This window comes from Oncorhynchus gorbuscha, linkage group LG09 (genome assembly GCF_021184085.1).
Source record: "Oncorhynchus gorbuscha isolate QuinsamMale2020 ecotype Even-year linkage group LG09, OgorEven_v1.0, whole genome shotgun sequence".
Classification (NCBI taxonomy): Eukaryota; Metazoa; Chordata; class Actinopteri; order Salmoniformes; family Salmonidae; genus Oncorhynchus; species Oncorhynchus gorbuscha.
This window is the reverse complement of record NC_060181.1, coordinates 88,788,229-88,810,620: the sequence shown is the minus strand read 5'-3', so window position 1 is coordinate 88,810,620 and position 22,392 is coordinate 88,788,229. Positions and strand designations below refer to the sequence as shown.

At 42.5% G+C, this 22,392-nt stretch overlaps 1 protein-coding gene across 1 annotated transcript in view; it reads right to left on the bottom strand.

Annotated features, from left to right (window-relative positions):
- LOC124044241 (anion exchange protein 3-like) overlaps positions 1–22,149 on the bottom strand; it is a 104,366-nt gene extending 82,217 nt beyond the window's left edge. The window contains 2 exon segments of the mRNA XM_046363848.1: positions 8,072–8,252; positions 21,896–22,149. Of these exon segments, the coding sequence (XP_046219804.1) occupies positions 8,072–8,125 (54 nt within the window). The 5' untranslated portion in view covers positions 8,126–8,252; positions 21,896–22,149.
- Between the last annotated feature and the right edge of the window lie 243 nt (positions 22,150–22,392).

Below are 22,392 nucleotides of genomic sequence, written 5' to 3'. Positions count from 1 at the left end.
TGACTTCAAACCATTTCTATCTCTCCGGCCCTCTTTCCATGCAGGTCCACTGGCACTAATATGTGGTAGTGAAGTTGTTTTCTTCTCATCTGACAGAGACAGGACATACATTCCAAGTAGGTTACCTTGGCTCTTCTCTATGCACAGCACTCTGGGGACTTCCTGCAGGTAACCATGACATCCACCAATCATCCCCCTAAATGAATCATTAGTGGTACTGAGAGTTCCTCTAATTTCTTGGACACTGTATGAAGACATTGTGCCATAGGACATTTGTCATGTAGAGAAGATGATGACCAGCTGCTGTCTATTTGTTAGAAAATATGATTATATTCAGAGAATGGTTCTATACTGGATGTATGTGATAGTCATTGCTAAACAATATGAGTAGTGTAGATAAGGGATGAAGTGAACCTATAGGAGGATAGCTCTTCACGAGGTGGGTTGGATATGAAATGACAGCAGGCTGTTCAATACTGAGCCATGCTGACTGACAAGTTGTTTGGATTGCTACAGGGCAATTCCACAATAACAGAGTGAGTTGTCTTGAGACTGTATGTATGTCAAACAAACCAATGATTGCAAATTATTTAAAGTGGTTCTTGTGCATTGAGTTGTATGGTTTTTCCACCTGGAAATCATTGGTTTTTGTTTGACCTACAGTACATTTTATAGTGAAAAACCTGAGCATCAGCGTCATTCTGTACAATTGAATTGCACTACAGCTGGGCTCAGTCCCACATTGCATGTTATCGCTTATTTGGCTAAATTATTATCCATAGGTTCCTCTTTAGATACAGTCTTAAAATTGACTGTTAAATTGAATGCAACATTAAGATGTTAAAACATTTCAACTCCAATTGAACTCTGACATCTTATTTTCCTCCCTCTCTCACTCCAGTTGTTCTCAGAAGACAGGTCAGTGTGTGTAGAGAACACGTTTTACCAGGTGGAGTCAGGCTTCTACTTCATCGCCCTGGACCACGACACCAACGAGGCAGAGGACGGAAGGTTTAGTGAGTCCGCAATCTTATGCCTAACACCAGCTATACCCAAACAGGGGTACGCACAATGCCGTCAGGGTACCCCAAATAAAATGTTGATTCACATTTTCAAACAGTCAATTTTGATTTCCCAACGGGGCTATACATTTGGATGAAGTTTTTTTCTCGATTGAGTAGCCTCGTTTCACTGCTAAAAATAAAATTAAACCATCTAGTGTTCAGCGAAATAACATGCAAAGGCCATGTCAGGGAGACATAGTGGAGTGGTAACGCTAGTGCAAGCAGTTGCTCCCGACGACAATTGGGCACCCTGCAGCATCTACCGAGAGGCTGTTGCTGCCAAGGGAATGCCTGGCAGCTTGAAAGACATTTTGGACACTAAAGTGAAAATGGTTAACTTTATTGAAGCAAAGGCCCTGAACTCTTGTGTATTTTCTGCAATATACAATGATATGGGCAGCAACCATGTAAAGCTTTTACAACATACAGAAGTGTGTTGGTTATCAAGGGGAAAAGTGTTGACACTTAAAAAAACTGTCTAACTGCTTGCATGACGACTAGTTTCTCACACGACTGGCCTATCTGGTGTTTTTTCCTCACCTGAATGATCTGAATCTAGGATTACAGGGACTCTCCGCGACTATATCCAATGTGCGGGAATAAGAAGTTGGGAGTTCTTTTCTGTCTGCATTAACAAGGACGACACATAGGTCTTTCCATCATTGCTTGATTGTTTGTGTGCAAATGAACTCATGTTTATGGACAATGTCAAATGTGATATGTGAGCTGGGTGCACAATTATGCAGGTTTTCCCGAAATGGAAAACACAAACAACTGGATTCGTTATCCCTTTCATACCCTGCCTCCAGTCCACTTACCGATATCTGAACAAGAGAGCCTCATTGAAATTGCAACAAGAGGTTCTGTGAAAATGTCATTTAATCAGAAGCCACTGACAGATTTCTGGATAGGGTATCCAATCTTGGCATTTCACGCTGTTAAGACACTGATGCCCTTTGCAACCACGCACCTACAGTGCCTTGCGAAAGTATTCGGCCCCCTTGAACTTTGCGACCTTTTGCCACATTTCAGGCTTCAAACATAAAGATATAAAACTGTATTTTTTTGTGAAGAATCAACAACAAGTGGGACACAATCATGAAGTGGAACGACATTTATTGGATATTTCAAACTTTTTTAACAAATCAAAAACTGAAAAATTGGGCGTGCAAAATTATTCAGCCCCCTTAAGTTAATACTTTGTAGCGACACCTTTTGCTGCGATTACAGCTGTAAGTCGCTTGGGGTATGTCTATCAGTTTTGCACATCGAGAGACTGAAGTTTTTCCCATTCCTCCTTGCAAAACAGCTCAAGCTCAGTGAGGTTGGATGGAGAGCATTTGTGAACAGCAGTTTTCAGTTCTTTCCACAGATTCTCGATTGGATTCGGGTCTGGACTTTGACTTGGCCATTCTAACACCTGGATGTTTATTTTTGAACCATGCCATTGTAGATTTTGCTTTATGTTTTGGATCATTGTCTTGTTGGAAGACAAATCTCCGTCCCAGTCTCAGGTCTTTTGCAGAATCCATCAGGTTTTCTTCCAGAATGGTCCTGTATTTGGCTTCATCTATCTTCCCATCAATTTTAACCATCTTCCCTGTCCCTGCTGAAGAAAAGCAGGCCCAAACCATGATGCTGCCACCACCATGTTTGACAGTGGGGATGGATTGTTCAGGGTGATGGGCTGTGTTGCTTTTACGCCAAACATAACGTTTTGCATTGTTGCCAAAAAGTTAAATTTTGGTTTCATCTGACCAGAGCACCTTCTTCCACATGTTTGGTGTGTCTCCCAGGTGGCTTGTGGCAAACTTTAAACGACACTTTTTATGGATATCTTTAAGAAATGGCTTTCTTCTTGCCACTCTTCCATAAAGGCCAGATTTGTGCAATATATCCGGCTTTAAACTTCTTCACAACAGTATCTCGGACCTGCCTGGTGTGTTCCTTGTTCTTCATGACGCTCTCTGCGCTTTTAACGGACCTCTGAGACTATCACAGTGCAGGTACATTTATACGGAGACTTGATTACACACAGGTGGATTGTATTTATCATCATTAGTCATTTAGGTCAACATTGGATCATTCAGAGATCCTCACTGAACTTCTGGAGAGAGTTTGCTGCACTGAAAGTAAAGGGGCTGAATAATTGTGCACGCCCAATTTTTCAGTTTTTGATTTGTTAAAAAAGTTTGAAATATCCAATAAATCATTATTGTGTCCCACTTGTTGTTGATTCTTCACAAAAAAATACAGTTTTATATCTTTATGTTTGAAGCCTGAAATCTGGCCAAAGGTCGCAAAGTTCAAGGGGGCCGAATACTTTCGCAAGGCACTGTATATGAGAGTGGATTCTCTGCCCTCATGAGCATGAAAACTAAATACAGGCAAATACTGTGTGCGGAAAATGATTTAAGACAGACTCTCTCCAATACAATCCGACATTGCAGAGTTATGGGCATCCTTTCAAGAACACCCTTCTCTTTAACCTGTGGTGAATTATTCACCATTTCTGATGAACAAATAAGGTTTCATATGTAAGATGGCTAAATAAAGAGCAAAATGATTGATTATTATATTATTATTTGTGCCCTGGTCCTATAAGAGCTCTTTGTCAATTCCCACGAGCCGGGTTGTGACAAAAACTCGCACTCATTCTTGTGTAGTGTGCCAACAATGTTGGGAAAAACACAATTTGAAAGTGTGCTGACCCTGGTATTAGAGGGGGTACACAGCTGACCCTGGTGCTAGAGGGGGTACGCGGTGCTAGAGGTACGCAGCTGGAGGTGAAATGTTTGAAGGGGTACGGGACTATAAAAAGTTTGGGAGCCACTGCCTTACACAACTCAGCACATACAGTGGGGAGAACAAGTATTTGATAACCTGCAAAATCGGCAGTGTTTCCTACTTACAAAGCATGTAGAGGTCTGTAATTTTTTATCATAGGTACACTTCAACTGTGAGAGACGGAATCTAAAAAAAATAATCCAGAAAATCCTAGTGACCGGAATTTAAATCAGTTTGACCTAGTTTCTATCAGCATGTTGAATGTGCAACCATAGGAAAAACACTTCTAGACCACATATATTCCACACACGGAGATGTGTACAAAGCTCTCCCTCCATTTGGAAAATCTGACCATAATTCTATCTTCCTGATTCCTGCTGACATGCAAAAATGTAACCAGGAAGCACCCGTCTATAAAAAAAGTGATCAGATGAAGCAGATGCTAAACTATAGGACTGTTTTGCTAGCCCAGACTAGAAAATGTTCTGGGCTTCTCCCAATGATATTGAGAAGTACACCACATCAGTCACGGGCTTTATCAAAAAGTGCATCGAGAATGTCGTCCCACAGTGACTGTACGTACATACCTCAACCAGAAGCCATGGATTACAGGCAACATTCACACTGAGCTAAAGGGTAGAGCTGCCACTTTCAAGGAGCGGGACTCTAACACGGAAGCTTATACGAAATCCTGCTATGCCCTCCGACGAACCATCAAACAGGCGAAGCGTCAATACAGAACTAAGACTGAATTGTACTACACCGGCTCCGATGCCCGTTGGATGTAGCAACTCCTGCAAACTATTACAGACTACAAAAGGGAAGCACAGCTGAGAACTGCCTAATTACACGAGCCTACCTAATGAGCTAAATAACTTCAATGCTTGCATCAAGGCAACTAACACTGAATCATGAATGAGAGCATCAGCTGTTCCAGACGACTGTGTGATCACGCTCTCCGTAGCCAATATGGGAAAGACCTTTAAACAGGTCAACATTGACAAGGCAGGAGGGCCAGATGGATTACCAGGATGTGTACTCCTAGCATGCGCTGACCAACTGGCAAGTGTCTTCACTCTCATTTTCAACCTCTCCCAGTCTGAGTCTGTAATACCTACATGTTTCAAGCAGACCACCATAGTCCTGTGCCCAAGAACACTAAGGTAACCTGCCTAAATGACTACTGACCCATAGCACCCACATTTGTGGCCATAAAAAACCTTTGAAAGGCTGGTCATGGCTCTAATCAACATCATTATCCCAGAAACCCTAGACCCACTCCAATTTGCATACCTCACCAACAGATCCACAGATGATGCAATCTCTATTGCACTCCAGACTGCCCTTTCACACCTGGACAAAAGGAACACCTATGTGAGAATGCTGTTCATTGACTACAGCTCAGTGTTCAACACCATACTTCCCTTAAAGCTCCTCACGAAGCTAAGGATCCTGGGACTAAACACCTCCCTCTGCAACTGGATCCTGGACTTCCTGACAGGTTGCCCCCAGGTGGTAAGGGTAGGTAACAACACATCCGCCACGCTGATCCACAACACGGGGGCCCCGCAGGGGTCCGTGCTCAGTCCCCTCCTGTACCCACTGTTCACTCATGACTGCACAGCCAGGCACGACTCCAACACCATCATTACGTTTGCTGATGACAACAGCGGTAGGCCAAATCACAGACAATGATGAGACAGCCGATAGAGAGTAGATCAGAGACCTGACGGTGTGGTGCAAGGACAACAACCTCTCCCTCAACGTGATCAAGACAAAGGAGATGATTGTGGACTCCAGGAAAAGGAGGACCGAGCACGCCCCCATTGTCAACGATAGGGCTGTAGTGGAGCAAGTTGAGAGCTTCAAGTTCCTTGGTGTCCACATCACCAACAAACTATCATGGTCCAAGCACACCAAAACATTCGTGAAGAGGGCACGACAAAACCTATTCCCCCTCAGGAGACTGAAAAGATCTGTCATGGTTCCTCAGATCCTCAAAAGGTTTACAGCTGCACCATCAAGAGCATCCTGACCGGTTGCATCACTGTCTGGTATGCCAACTGCTCGGCCTACGACCGCAAGGCACTACAGAGGGTAGTGTGTACGGGCCCAGTACATCACCGGGCCAAGCTTCCTGCTATTCAGGATCTCTATACCAGGTGGTGTCAGAGGAAGGCCCCCTAGTCATAGACTGTTCTCTCTGCTACCGCACAGAAAGCGGTACCGGAGTGCCAAGACTAGGTCCAGGAGGCTCCTAAATAGCTTCTACCCCCAAGACTTCTGAATAGCTTCTACCTGCCATAAGACTTCTGAACAGTTCATCAAATGGGTACCCAGGCTATTTTTATTGCCCCCCCTCTGAAACGCTGCTGCTACTCTGTTATTTTCTATGCATTGTCACTTTAATAACTCTACCCACATGTACATATTACCTCAATTACCTAGACACCGGTACCCGCTGTATATAGCCCCGCTATTGTTATTTATTGCTGCGCATGAATTATTTGTTATTCTTATCCCTTACCTTTAAAAGAAAATGTTATGTATTTTCTTAAAACTGCATTGTTGGTTAAGGGCTTGTAAGTAAGCATTTCACTGTAAGGTCTACACACTGGTTGTATTCAGCACATGTGACAAATTAAATTTTATTTGACTTACCGCTAGCAGCATTTTAGCCAAATGATATAAGGAACTGGCAACTCGTTCTCATTCTGAGTAATAAGGTAGGCCACTTGATTTCAACATCTGAACAAAGTGGACAGGTTAACATGCTTTTCAAACAGTTGGAGACAGACAGAAAGTTGTGTTCATAACAATTAAACTGTTCAACCTTATTAGCTAGCGAAGAGCCAAGTTGGCTAAACATGAACTATAAAGATTAATTGGCTAAAATCACTAACACGTGGGCTTGTGATTTTTGGATGAGACCTGTGTTCATTTTCTATAGCCTGCTACAAGAAGTTAGTCATTATTGAATGACTAATGAATGTGTATCTGAAAGACAGATCAGTAAATATTGCTGGTTAAACTAAAAAACTCTGGTTAAACTATTTTGATAAAATAATTACATGACCTTCAATTGTACAACAACGTTAGAGAGAACATTTAAAAATTCTCTCTCATACATACATACATACATACATACATACATACATACATACATACATACATACATACATACATACATACATACATACATACATACATACATACATACATACATACATACATACATACATACATACACACACACACACACCACACCACACACCACACACCACACACCACACACACACACACACACACACACATATATATATACATATTCTGCTGCAGTCACAAAATATTAATTTAGAAATAGCTTGGGAGCAACTACAGTTGACTGACTAGCCTATATTCTACTGAATGTTCCTCCTGCTCAAAGCCAGAATACAGCCTTCATTATCTCGTTTCCATTCCATTCAAAGGAAATGGAGACATCAGGTCAATCATTGACAGGTCATTTTGTTCTGCTTTCCTTTCATGTAGAAATGTCACAAACAGTTGGGAGATGAAAGAACTTGCAAGCTGAAGGAGATCCTTGATACAGTAGCTCACTGTATGCATGGCATTGATGTCTATTTACCACTGACCTTACAGGACAAAATCCCATAGAGACATTCAGCAGTGCCAGCATACCTACAGTATATCTATCTGTACACACACACACACACACACTTTCTCCTCAGTGAGTAGTCGCAAATGTCATAGTGCATCTCACATGGCTTGGCATGAAACTGCGCTACTGGTGGTTGCTTAGGAGACGCCGTAGCAACCCAGTCTAATCAGGGATATTCAAGTCATTCTACTTCACAACCTGACTTCTGTTGCCTTTTTCCAAATGTTTTTCAAATTTCTGCTCTGGGTATGACTTTATGGTAAGCTGGACTTCAGACAAAAAAGGCAACAATTGAAATCGTGACTGATGAGTAAGAACTACACAAACGAGTGCTGTGTTTAGAGGGATATGTCGTGTTGCCAAAAAGGCAACTGGTTTGCATCCCTGCTGGGTGTCTGTGCAGTTGGGTAGCTGACCTGTGAGCTCCTGTGCCTGTTTCCCTGTTGAGTTCCCAGTTGACTTGTGTCTATGTTTCAGGTATGTTTACTCCTTCTATTGAGAGCTGCGGAAGAAATGTCCTCTTGAAGGAAAATCAACATAATCAATAAATCAATCTTACCTGATGCAGGTTGATCAACACACCCTTGGCAGCGCCATGGCCTCCTGCAGCCATGGGGCCGGGGTCTGGGAGAGGGGGTGGGGGGGTGGACTTGGGAGGAGAGTAGCTAGAGCTTGAGGACTGGGGATCAGCCCTTCTCTTTCACAGTGGGGGTTCCAGGAAGCCTGTGGGGTGGCATAACCTGTGTAAGCAAGAGAGAGAAGTGAGATGTAGGTGGTGAGGGAACCTTGTTTAGCTTGGAAATAGGTCAACTGACACACACACACACACAACCCAACCATAACTCCAGCTGCAACCCTAACCATAACTCTTGATTTGCCTATATTAGCACTTATAACTTAATAAATTACAATATTGATTTAGTATATATTTATTTAAGGGTATACATATTTAGAGGTTTGATCCTGTGGTGGTCTCTTCTCCCAACAACAAGGCCTTAAGTTGGGCTTTGTAGCCACAGCTCCTGAATATTTGGACCCACCTGTGACCCTTTACAAACACTACTGAGCACTTTGTGTTGATTCTGGTAGTTTGGACTTTGCTGTGGGACCCCCCACATACAGTCTTAACAGCCTGTAGAAGTGTTATTGTTTTAACTAGAAGTGTATCAAACCTATGGGCCCGTGCACCCTGTCCTACTTGTGGGTAAGATACCTCAGTTCCCTTACCTAACCCCAACTCCAGTTGAAACCCCAACTCCAGTTGAAATGCCAACTCCAGTTGAAATGCCAACTCCAGTTGAAACGCCAACTCCAGTTGAAACCCCAACTCTAAAGGAGTTGGCACATAATTTGATTTCATTTAGAGCAACATTGACAGAATGACCAGAGTAGACAACTTAAACATTGGTGAACTCTATAACACTTAGAGGACTTGAAAGAGACTTTATATCAAACAAGAGAATTGGAGAGGCAAGTGTGATAGAATTGAGTGAGGGCATATATGAGGAAATTGAGAGGTGGTACTGACTGGGTTATTATAACACAGTACAACCATGTTGATCTCAGTTAGTGCACAACATTCAAATAGCATACACTTCATACAACACGTCATACAACACGTCATACAACACGTCATACAACACGTCATACAACACGTCACACAACACGTCACACAACACGTCACACAACACGTCATACAACACGTCATACAACACGTCACACAACACGTCACACAACAACACAACACGTCACACAACACGTCACACAACACGTCACACAACACGTCACACAACACGTCACACAACACGTCACACAACACGTCACACAACACGTCACACAACACGTCATACAACACGTCATACAACACGTCATACAACACGTCATACAACACGTCACACAACACACAACACGTCATACAACACGTCATACAACACGTCACACAACACGTCATACAACACGTCATACAACACGTCATACAACACGTCATACAACACACAACACGTCATACAACACGTCATACAACACGTCATACAACACGTCATACAACACGTCATACAACACGTCATACAACACGTCATACAACACACAACACGTCATACAACACGTCATACAACACGTCATACAACACGCATACAACAACAAGGCAGGTAACAGTGTGAAATTCAATGACTGTAAAATGCAAGTGCTATAAATATGAAATGACATGAGATGTGAAACCATGACAGACAAGAACAGTACCTCTGTCCCAGTGAGGTCATTGACCCACATGTCACCCTGGTGCCCTGACCCTTCATACAGTAGGCTACATGGGTAATGTTTACCAGGCCATAACATGGAGAAGAAGAAAAAATTCACAACATAATCATTCTTATTGGACATGTTCTGATTGTATCTCTTCCGTTGCACTCAGCTTTAAAACGTTTCTTCAATTTTTGTCACTACTGACCATGACCCAGGAATTGACCAGCGGATCAGGGAACCCCTGCCAAATGTTAACCTAAACGGCTCGGGGCTAGCCAAGGGAAACATTTCCTCAGCCAGGGGAAAATGACAGGGAGAATATGATATTTCAGAGGACTGCTGCCTGGCAAAAAATAAAAAATAAACACGCACTGAAGGAATAGGTCTTTTCAGGTGGCCAGAACAAACACCTGCTCCTGATCATCATTGAGTCTCCCTCCACTCCACCACTCCTGATTATCCCACTCCAGTCCCCCTCCACAACTCCTGATCATTTCCAGTGGCATACTGCCATCTGTCATTACGTTGGCTTGATGGGGGAGGTTTATGGGGGAGGACAAAGACCACTTACAGAATTAAGACAACCTTGGAGAACGTAACGAAATTAGCATTGACTTTCAATGTGAGGGTGACGACCTACATGCCAGAAGGATGCATTTCGACTATACCAGCCAGAATATGGCATGAGCATATAGCATAGCAACTTGGTATGAACTTTGAACACTTATTCACTAAAGTAGTGATATCTCCTAGCCGCCACGTTAGCGCAGCAACTGTAGATGTGGGCTACGAAAGGACGGGCAGAGTATGTGTTCTACCACAAGACGACAGTACTAGCAAGTGTCCATTCTACCATCAGACATTCTTCAAAGGACAACTCGGCCTCCCATCTACAACCAACCGATCGAAGCGCAGTTCAGAGTAAATATTTATTTGATTTTCCTTTTTCAAATGGGCGGTAATTTAGAATGCATAAGATACTGTACTTATGATAGCATAGCTGCCTACATCCCAATAGAGACATAGCTTCACCCTTTGTTCCTCAGTCTTCCTGCTCTTTCAATGAAAACCCCACCCTCTTTCTTTGTGTAACCAGCTGTCATATCTGTTCCGTCCACTGAGGACGTTTTCCTTTATGACATAATTTGTAATCAAGGTATGATACATTCTGTGTATATGTAATTCTGTGTGATTATTTAGGTATATAGTAAATAAATAATTAAATAAAATGTTGTATTGCTGATTCAACTTGTTAGCCAGGGTTCGTGAAGATAACCAAGAATTTACATCTTTCAGATGAGACTAAATAAGGTGACGATAAAATATTGACTGCTATTGATGTAAAAGATTACTAGGTCTTAAGAGTTTATTAAGAGAACAGCTCTATGAACATTATTTTGTGGTGCCCCGACTTTCTAGTTAACTATTTACCTGATTAGCTTAATCAGGTCAAATTAATTACAGATAAATTATTTTATAGAATAGCATGTCATATCACTTAATCCGGCATAGCCAAAGACATGACACATCCCTAGAGGCATGCCCAACACCCACTCTTTCTCTCTCTCTAGCTTGCTCTCCTCTGAGCCCAACGAAAAAAACAATCAGTCAGTGATACATCGATGCAACTTTAGGTAAGGCCATTGGCCTTGTGAATGTTGTACCCTTCTCAACCTTGAAGGCGGGAATGATGCTTATACACAAAATGCTATGTAGAACCTAAAAGGGTTCTTTGGCTGACCCCATAGGATAACCCTTTGAAGAACACGTTTTGGTTCCAGGTAGAACCCTATTGGGTTCCATGTAGAACCCTTTCCCCAGAGGGTTCTACATGGAACCAAAAAGGTTACTATTATGGGAACCCTTTTGGAAACCCTTTTTCTGAGAGTGTACAGCATTGTCCCCTTTAGGGCTGTGCTTCATGACACTCCTCTCTGACCACAGGGCTCAGTAATCTCTCCTGTCCTATTTACACTCCATACAGATGACTGTAGGAGTACCTGCCCTGAGATAACATATATCAAATGTGTACTGTTATTCTTGACACATCCAATTCTTATGACATGATTCAACAAGTTTGACCTATGGTGAAAGGATTACATCCTGGATCTGAATGTCACCAAGACCAAATCACAGACTATAGGAAGCAATCATCAGTTCCGAAAGAAATCCCCATCGGTGACCAGAGCATAGAACAAGTGGAGGAGTGGAAGTGCCTCGGTACAGTAGTTGACAATAAGCTGATGGTCTGGGGTGGTGTGTCACAGCATCATCGGACTGAACTTGTTGTCATTGCAGGCTCATCCTGACATGACCCTCCAGCATGACAATGCCACCAGCCATACTGTTCGTTCAGTGCGTGATTTCCTGCAAGACAGGAATGTCAGTGTTCTGCCATGACCAGCGAAGAGCCCGGATCTCAAACCCATTGAGCACGTCTGGGACCTGTTGGATTGGAGGGTGAGGGCTAGCGCCATTCCCCCCAGAAATGTCCAGGAAATTGCAGGTGCCTTGGTGGAAGAGTGGGGTAACATATCACATCAAGAACTGGCAAATCTGGTGCAGTCCATGGGGAGGAGATGCACTGCAGTACTTAACGCAGCTGGTGGCCACACCAGATACTAACTGTTACTTTGATTTTGACCCTCCCCCCTTTGACACATTATTCCATTTCTGTTAGTCACATGTCTGTGGAACTTGTTCACTTTATATCTCAGTTGTTGAATCTTGTTATGTTCATACAAATATTTACACAAAATAAACGCAGTTGACAGTGAGAGGACGTTTCTTTTTTAGTTTAGTTTATATGCAAAAAAACATATGGGGGATGGAAGTGATGGGGGATTGGAAGTGATGGGGGATTGGAAGTGATGCAGACAGTTACATTTGATGGAATCTACAATCTATCTGCAATATTAAAGCTGATCCACCCCCCTAAAAACATTTTTTTTAAATCTAACAATTAAAAGTTGAAAAAATTATCTTGTTGTTACTACTAGAATAACAGAGGTCCATGAATTTCAATCTATCAATCCAGAGCTACAAATCACTGTTGAAACAATACACAGCCAGATGTAAACAAACAACCATTGGTGAATATGTTACTTTGATGTCAACACTGTTATTGGCGGCAGACTAGCTAATAGGCTTGCAAAACAAAATATTAATTTCAATGTTCTCCAGATCTTTACATTCAGATCTCCTGAATTTACTTGATTCGCTATATCAAACTCTCTCTCTGCCCCTATTACTAGGGTTCTATAAAATCTGTGTTGTGGAAAACGTGGACAGAATCACAGAATCCAGACGGAATTCAACAATATTCAAAAATGTATTGAACTTAACAGGAAATCAACTAAATATATTTAATTTACTAGAAAATGCATGAACTTGCCCAAGATTCTCAAAAGACATTAACAAAACGCATCAGTGTATCGCATTTCCCTTAAACATTCGGAAGAGACACTGAAACAACGCAAAATCTAACAGGACAAAAAGTATGTGAGGATGTTTGTTGGTGGTCTGGAGGTGTGCTGTGCTCTCTGTCCAGAAGTCTGAGAATTTAGAATCATTATGAGTAAACTAAATATGCTTCTCTGAATCTCTGCTAATCTGCAACTGAAAGGAATGTGAGGCTTCTTCAGTACATTTAGTAAATGCTTGCTTTTCTAAAGTCTACCAACCTAGCCAGCAGGCATGCCAGCTAAAATGGTTAGACGAGCTAACTACGCTAAATTGATTAATAGCCTGAAATGGCTTCATGGTAGCTAGTTATGAGGTTGGGAGATTGACAACCTGTAACGGCGTTCGTCTGTTGAAAGAAGAGAGTCGGACCGAAATGCAGCGTGTTGGTTACTCATGACTTTAATGAAATGAAAATGCGGTACATGAAATAACTGAAAGACGAAAACAACAAACGGAACGTGAAACTAATTACAGCCTATCTGGTGAATACTACACAAAGACAGGAACAATCACCCACGAAATACAAAGCGAAACTATGGCTCCCTAAATACAGTTCCCAATCAGAGACAACGATAAGCACCTGACTCTGATTGAGAATCGCCTCAGGCAGCCAAGCCTAACAACACCCCTAATCAGCCGCGATCCCAAATAATACAAACCCCAATACGAAAACAACATATAAACCCATGTCACACTCTGGCCTACCCAAACATATAACAAAAACACAAAATACAATGACCGAGGCGTGACACAACCTATCTAAAGTCTACTTCATAAAATTACTATGTGTCTAGTATTATAGAGAAACAACAACTCCTTTTTTTAAATGACAGGACAAATCTGAGGGGGCAAATGGCCCTGTGCCCCCTATGGGTATGATGCTTCTGGGGGTAACAACACAGGAATGCCCCTGTATTTATGTGCGTGTTTGTCTACCACTTTAAGTAGCTGTTAGCGATAATGCTAATGTAGGTTCCAAAACCCCTTCTCAATTAAATGTTAACTACAAATTAGCCTGTGCCTACCTGGCAGAATCATACTGTTTCATGATTATTTCCATCCAGTGGCCATTTGTTTTGCAAACATCACTAACCAGTCTCTGGCTGGTTCCCAGTTCAATTAAAGGCTAACTATACCCCCCCAAAATTGTAATTTCTTAGATTTTTCCCAGACCTCAAAAGTGGTCTCCTGATGTGGTTGTTGTGGACATCCAAAGAGAGGCAGAGAGAGGCAGAAAGACAGAGGTAAATCACAATAAGTAAAATAAATGGAGCTAGCTAACGAGCAGATTTACATCAATGATCAGCTAATAGCCCATCCTCTTTTCCCAAATGTTTTACATTTTGAACACCTGCCCCCCTGAAAGGTCTGTGCACGGCCTTGCTTAGTACATTGCCAAGGAATTATCTCATGCTAACCCAAAAGCAGCTACGCTATCTAGCTAGAATATTAATAGGCAGGCATTTATTTTAATGTTTCTTTATGTTCTACAATCAACCCAAGTGCAGGTGGAAATCTGCTATCAATGTAACTACCTTGCTCAGTTACATGGCTGCCCATCCACATCGCTCTGACCAACGGATGTTTCTTCTCAACCATGAGTCTGGATTTGGCTCCCTCCCCAAAGATTTCTAGAATGCGAACACATTCTGACCATTTTGATTGGTCCCAAGAAACCAATGGGTTGGGCCAGAGCCTGTGATGACATTATCAACTTTGATACTCTGATCGGTTAGATTTGTTAAAGACGATCCAATCACTGATTCATTTGTTTTGTACAATGTCCCTCATTTCGAATTCACACAAACAACTTATAGGATGGCAATTTCAGACTGAATGTACATAGCTATCGATAGAGCAGAGAAATCCAATTCAGCGTGAGTCGTCAGGCAAATTTCTTAGGGCACCTTGGATAACTTAATTATCATGATATAATTATCTAAAATAGCTGCAGTGGATTTATTTCTGCTTGGGAAGAAGCAACAGGTGTCTCTCATCCATGTAAACATGCCATGGATAGTAGATCTGTAATTACCCAGACCAGGGCAATGGGAGAGAGGTCAAGGGGGCCCAACAACAATCTTTCCCCCTCACGAAAGATCTGCCTGTCTGGATGACATCCAGGATCCAGACACCTTCTAGTGTATTGTTATGCATAGTGCCTCAGAGCTGGCTAGGACTGATCGCTCAGAGAATAAAGAACAATATTGCTAGTGGACAGTATGATACTTTCAGTGGGGCATGGGAACCAAAGCTCCCCATTGGTCAGAACAAAGGGCACATATACAGCATGTGCTTCATAACATTCATAAACAATAATATGCTGAACATTCCACAACAGGCGATCAGAGGGCAAAGTGGGCCATTACCATTATTCTTTACATCAGACCTGCCCAACCCTGTACCCGGAGAGCTACCCTCCTGAAGGTTTTCGCTCCATCTCCAGTAGTAACTAACCTGACTCTAATTAAAAACCTGACACTAACCTGACATCTAAATATTAGAATCAGGTGCGCTAGATTAGAGTTGGTGCAAAAACCTTCAGGATGTTAGCTCTCCATGAGCAGGGTTGACCAGGCCTGCTTTACATCATATGTATCCAATCCTTTCAGATCTACATGAGTGCCTAGGGGTAGGGGTTAATGGTCAATTTGGGACTGGCTTTTAGCCATCATCCCGTTATTGAGCAGCTGTAATGATTTACAGACCCCTGTCAAGTGACAAAGTGACAGTCAGAAAACATCCTCAACTTTTGCTACTCAGACAGAATAACAACAGTCCTGTTCAGAAACAACAACTACCCCCCTAGTGTAGGTCTGAAAGAATTGGACTGGTTTAAACAGTAAATTCAACATGACCACAATACCTACAAGCCTATCAAAAGCCTCCACGTCTAGATGCCCTTGAGATTCCCCAGTGTCCGTGGGGCCCCGTGCTGCGAGCCAGACTGACAGAAAAGCATGCACAATCTGTGCGTTACACTCAACAGTTCAAACATCCAACCATGATGAATAGCTTAACCTTGGATGTTAGCCTGCATGGAGAATCCCCCGTTACGCTGTAGTGCTGAAGCTATCTGAATGTGACAAGGCTCTAAGAACACTGGTCTTGAGCATGCCTTGTTTTACTGCCTCCTTGTGCCCTTAAAACACATCTTGAGGTCTGCACAATAAACACTAAAATGTCCTACCTTCCCTTCTCTCTGGTATGCCAGGGTGTCTTCTTGTTAGCCGGTGAAGTGTGCCGCCACCCTGGCCACAGCTAACCTTGTATTGTATTATTATTGACTATTAAAAAAAACTCCACATAGGCAGGAGCCTCTCCAGTCAACCACCTTCTGGACAAACCTGTAACAAATGTCAAGCCAGTCACTCTACAGTATCTAGCTGTCTAACAGCTGGTCATAGACTCTAGGGGTTGGGTTTATGACTGAGTATCTGAGAGGGGCAGTATTATGTGAGAGGGATGAACAAAGTGTGTGTGTGCATCCTCATGCATATTTTTTTTTCTTTACCTTTATTTAACCAGGAAAGTCAGTTAAGAATATATATTTCTTATTTTCAATGACGGCCTGGGAACAGTGGGTTAACTGCCTATTCAGGGGCAGAACGACAGATTTGTACCTTGTCAGCTCGGGGGTTTGAACTCGCAACCTTCCGGTTACTAGTCCAACGCTCTAACCACTAGGCTACGCTGCCGACTGGCATATGAGGAATGCCTTCATCCAAGGAGAAAGCAAAGTGCTCTTTGGCAAGCATAATGAGAGACAGGCATGTAAATACAAATGTCGACAATGCCAACAAGGAGCAGAACTCTGGAAACAGTTTCACTTGTCCAACAGTAATAAAACATGCAAATGTGCCATTTGAATCCATAATAGATACCTGGATCCCTCCTATTTTGTGCTACCATGATATGTCTATCCTGCATGACACCAACATGAAGGGAATTGACAGCTGGAGCCATTCCCATTTCAGCATGTTAGAACAGGCCCCCCTCCTCGGCTAGTCCAACCGAAAGAGTGTGCTCGCATAGGGCTGTTTGTCCATTTTGAGACGCCATAGCCTTACTCAAAATAGTCTGACTTAATCTAAGATAAAAAAATCAAAATTTAAAGCATTTCTTGAGTTTTGCCATGGAGATCTTGGTAGCGCAATTGTACATTCAGATTAAGACTTTGTTGAAGAATTCTTACTGTTGAGCAATCAACGAAGAGGGGGAGTAGTCTTTGGCAACAGACTTCGGGTTGCCTTGAGAGAAAAAAGTTGTGTGCCTGAACAGCGTAAAAAACCATTGTCGAAGTCCAAAACAGACAAAAACGTCACATTGTTATCATTATATACGAACAAACTGTTCCGAACTGTTTTGTCTGGGAAACATGCAGACACCTTTAACCCTTGGACAAGCAATACATCTAAAGACATGGTTTAATAGGCACACATTGATTCCATGTTAGACTTAGATTGATTATTTGGCAAATTACTATGATTAATTGGCCTAGGGTGTTAGGTAGTGTGGATGTGGATTTGTGTAGGACGCTAGCAAGTGTGTCAGACAATTGGTAAGCATGAAACATACATTAAGCTGCACCTCTTTTGCCTGGGGGTTCCATAGGAAGGATCTAGTATGGCTTCATACCAGTCTGGAGTATCAAGAGAGTCTAGGGTGGGAATACTGATTTAGGATCAGTTGTGTCTTTTAGATCATAATGTATCATAATGTATACGATTATATAGACACAGGGGACATTCGCTCGTGTTCATATAGCGTCTGATCCAGGATCATTTGAGCCTTTGATGTCACTGCCTTGCTGGTTTCCCTCTTTCCACTTGGGTTTTCTTCCTCAAACCCTATTATGGGGGCTGAGTCACTGGTTTACTGGTGCTCTTCAATGCCGTCCCTAGGAGAGGTGCGTCACTGATGTGATCTTCCTGTCTGGGTTGGCGCTCCCCTCAGGTTCGTGTCGTGGGGAAGATCTTCGTGGGCTATACTCGGCCTTGTCTCAGAATAGTTGGTGGTTGAAGATATCCCTCTAGTGGTGTGGGGGCTGTGCTTTGGCAAAGTGGGTGGGGTTATATCCTGCCTGTTTGGCCCTGTCCGGGGGTATCGTCGGACGGTGCCACAGTGTCTCCCGACCCCTCCTGTCTCAGCCTCCAGTATTTATGCTGCAATAGTTTGTGTCGGGGGACGAAGGTCAGTCTGTATAAGTCTGGAGTATTTCTCCTGTCTTAACCAGTGTCCTATGTGAATTTAAGTATGATCTCTATAATTCTCTAGTTGGACTTGAGCCCTAGGACCATGCCTCAGGACTACCTGGCCTGATGACTCCTTGCTGTCCCCAGTCCACCTGGTCGTGCTGCTGCTCCAGTTTCAACTGTTCTGCCTGAGGCTATGGAACACCGACCTGTTCACCGGACGTGCTAACTTGTCCCAGACCTGCTGTTTTCAACTCTCTAGATACAGCAGGTTCGGTGGAGATACTCTGAATGATCTGCTATGAAAAGCCAACTGACATTTACTCCTGAGGTGCTGACCTGTTGCACCCTCGACAACCACTGTGAGTATTATTATCTGACCCTGCTGGTAATCTATGAACATTTGAACATTTTGGCCATGTTCTGTTATAATCTCCACCGGGTACAGCCAGAAAAGGACTGGCCACCCCACATAGCCTGGTTCCTCTCTAGGTTTCTTCATAGGGTCTGGCCTTTCTAGGGAGTTTTTCCTAGCCACCATGCTTCTACAGCAGCATTGCTTGCTGTTTGGGGTTTTAGGCTGGGTTTCTATACAGCATTTTGTGACATCAGCTGAGGTAAAAAGGGCTTTATAAATACATTTGATTGATTGATATAAATGTATAAACTTGAAATGTATTCATTATATGTTCTTGACGTACACAGGTGTAAAACAGTATAGTGAAATTCTTATCTGGAGAGCTCTTTCCCAACAATGCAATGGTAAGAATGATAATATTATACAATGAGTATACAAAAACAATCTATGGACAGCAGTGTAATGGAGTAATGTATCTAATCAATAACCACTTCAGCAGCAGTGTAAGTTGTATCTGAGTGGGTAGAGACCTGTGGATGGGAATAGAGTAAGTGTGGATAGCCTGTGGGAGAGGGAGAGCATAGTTGTTAGCCATTTAACAGTCTTATGACCAGGGGATAAGAGTCTGTTTATCTGAGCCTTGATATTGTTGCACTGGTACCGGCCTACCGGACAGGAGCAGGGAGAACAGTCCATGTCTCAGCTGGCTGGAGTCTTTGGACATTTTTCGGGCCTTTCTGAGACCGCCTGGCATGAACGTCCTGGATGGCTGAATAAGATCATATGGACACTTGAAAAATACTGCACTCACACTCTGAGATGCTTTAGGAATACGAGCCAAGGTTCCCCACGTCTATGAAATCTCATACATTATGATCTAAAATACAAAACTGATCCTAGATTAGTTTTCCCACTCTGAAATGCAGGTCCCAGTTAAAAAGTACTAAAAGTTGACATTACATTGTGATAATGGCCACTGTAAGTAAGTATCCAGGCTAACACAAAGTAAGCCTGACAAAAACGGTGCCAGACGTTCAGCTGAGAATGCTGATCTGTCATTCAATGGGCACTTCAATGGTAGGCAAGCCGATAACACAGCTCACTTGAGGCAATATCCGCTGATGTATGTGTCTATGTTTACAGACTAGTGGGCTGCTGCAGAGACACTAGCATGGTTCACATTATAGAACAACGGCCTCAAACAGACAGTGTTATGGTGGAGAAGACCTGGATCCGTTCAATTAGGTAGAACATTTTAAAAAAAAAACATTTTTGGTTCAACTACCTGAGCAGTCTCACAGCCATTTGAAATCATTGACTGTTACAGAGATGGTGCATGTGATCTAGGCTGGGCAAAAGGCCAGCAGGCCAGGAATTAGAATAGCTACAAAAATGCTGCTTTCCTCAATATATAGGCTTAGCTGGTTGAAGCTAAAGACTCTGATACAGACAAATATGTGAGCTTATTGTTGCTTATTCAGAATTCAAGACACACTTAACCAGCATGGTTACCACAGCATTCTGCAGCGATACGCCATCCCAATTGGTTTGCGCATATTGGGACTAACATTTGTTTTTCAACTGGACAATGACCCAAAACACATCTCCAGGCTGTGTAAGGGGCTATTTGACCAAGAAGGAAAGTGATGGAGTGCTGCATCAGATGATCTGGCCTCCACAATCACCCGACATCAACCCAATTGAGATGGTTTGGGATGAGTTGGACCGCAGAGTGAAGGAAAAGTAACCAACAAGTGCTCTGCATATGTGGGAACTCTTTCAAGACTGTTGGAAAAGCATTCCTCATGAAGCTGGTTGAGAGAATGCCAAGAGTGTGCAAAGCCATCATCAAGGCAAAGGGTGGCTACTTTGAAGAATCTCAAATATATTTGGATTTATTTAACACTTTTTGGTTTACTACATGATTCCATGTGTCACTTCATCGTTTTGATGTCTTCAGTATTATTCTACAATGTAGAAAATAGTAAAAATAAAGAAAACCGTTTGAATGAGTAGGTGTCCAAACTTAGGCTACTGTACAGTAGATATCCTTATTGCCTAAAAACAGTATCATTGTATTTATTTATTTTACCTTTCTTTAACTCGGCAAGCCAGTTAAGAACTAAATCTTATTTACAATGACAGCCTCCCCGGCCAAACCCTAACGACTCTGGGCCAATTGTGCACCACCCTATGTGATGCTGTTCAACTGCATGTATGTTAATTGATAAACATACTATATTGAAATTGAAAACTCATAATAATACCGAGGCCATGTGGTTTTCAACAAAATTCACCGCCCACCTCCCATTCTGCAGAACCAATAGGCTTGTGGAATGAAGTCATGCACCTGATGTCAATTTATCCTCTGCTATCCTACCATCAATTTCATGGCATGGGCCATAAAACAGAATAGCGAAGGCTGCATGGATGGCATGAACAGATGGAAATTGGGGGAATAATTCAAGCGTTTTGTATTGATGGAAATATTACTAAGAATATTAGTAATAAGATTAAACTATTTTCGGTTAAACTATTTTCATATAAATCCGAATTTGCCCAAAAATAACGTGATGGGATGTGCTTTCATTCAACAAATCAGTCCTTTGTTCTATGCAAATTAGCATTCTTATCTGCATGTTGATTTAGTGGCCGAAGTAATTGTCATAACGGTTTACCTTATAACGTGGCAGAAAAGCACCGTTAAACTAATGACTCAAATATAAAACCGTCAAATGCAGCGCCAAGCCGCCTTCGCAGCAACCCATGATTCACCTGCATCGACACAGTGAATATCTTGCGATACACAGCGCTATCACCTGTCTGTAGCCCATGGATAACCTGCGTGGACCCTTAGATGTTCATTTACAAGGTTGCATTTGAATGCTGCATGTCATCATCACGTCCTTTATTCCGGGTTAATATTAAACGTAAATAGGCTACTTTGATAAGCCGGATAAACGTAGTTCTGGGTGCTTGGGAGAAGCGGCGACTCCGCCTACCAATTTCCTTGAGTCAAGACGATGGCTAGTGGTCTTTATTGTTCTTTCCGCATAGCAACTTTGTATGTATTTTTTATATGGTCTTGGTCTGAACGTTTTGTCAATCGGATTTGACCGCTTACCTGTGCGTTTGGAGAGCTGTCCAGTTGGAAACGGGAGGAAAGGCTTGCAGTCAAATTGCGCCGCAATCGCGATGATGCTTCATATTGAAAACGCGCTGCTAGAATGTAGCCAGCTGCCTAACAGAATGATGCTTTAACCACGTGACCAATGAAGCAACCTTCCCCAAGCATCTGGGCCAAGACAGAATAGTCCACTTCTAGTAATTAGAAGTAAAATCATTATTTTGTGAATATCGCTAGCTGCAACAGAATACCATTGTGGATACAATTTTTATGGTTCTGTGTCCAGTGTGAAATAAGTTAGAAGTCGTTTCACAAGCCAATGCCAACAAGCTCAATGACCGGACGTTTACAGGAACAGATAGCAGGTTAGCTGTTCCTGTTCATCCGAATCTGGGGGAGTAGATAAAGGGCTTCATTGCAAAGTCTCGGACTATCCCTTTAATATGGAGCAGAAACAGTCATTGGAGCTAATTACAGGGGGTTTTCTGTATAGG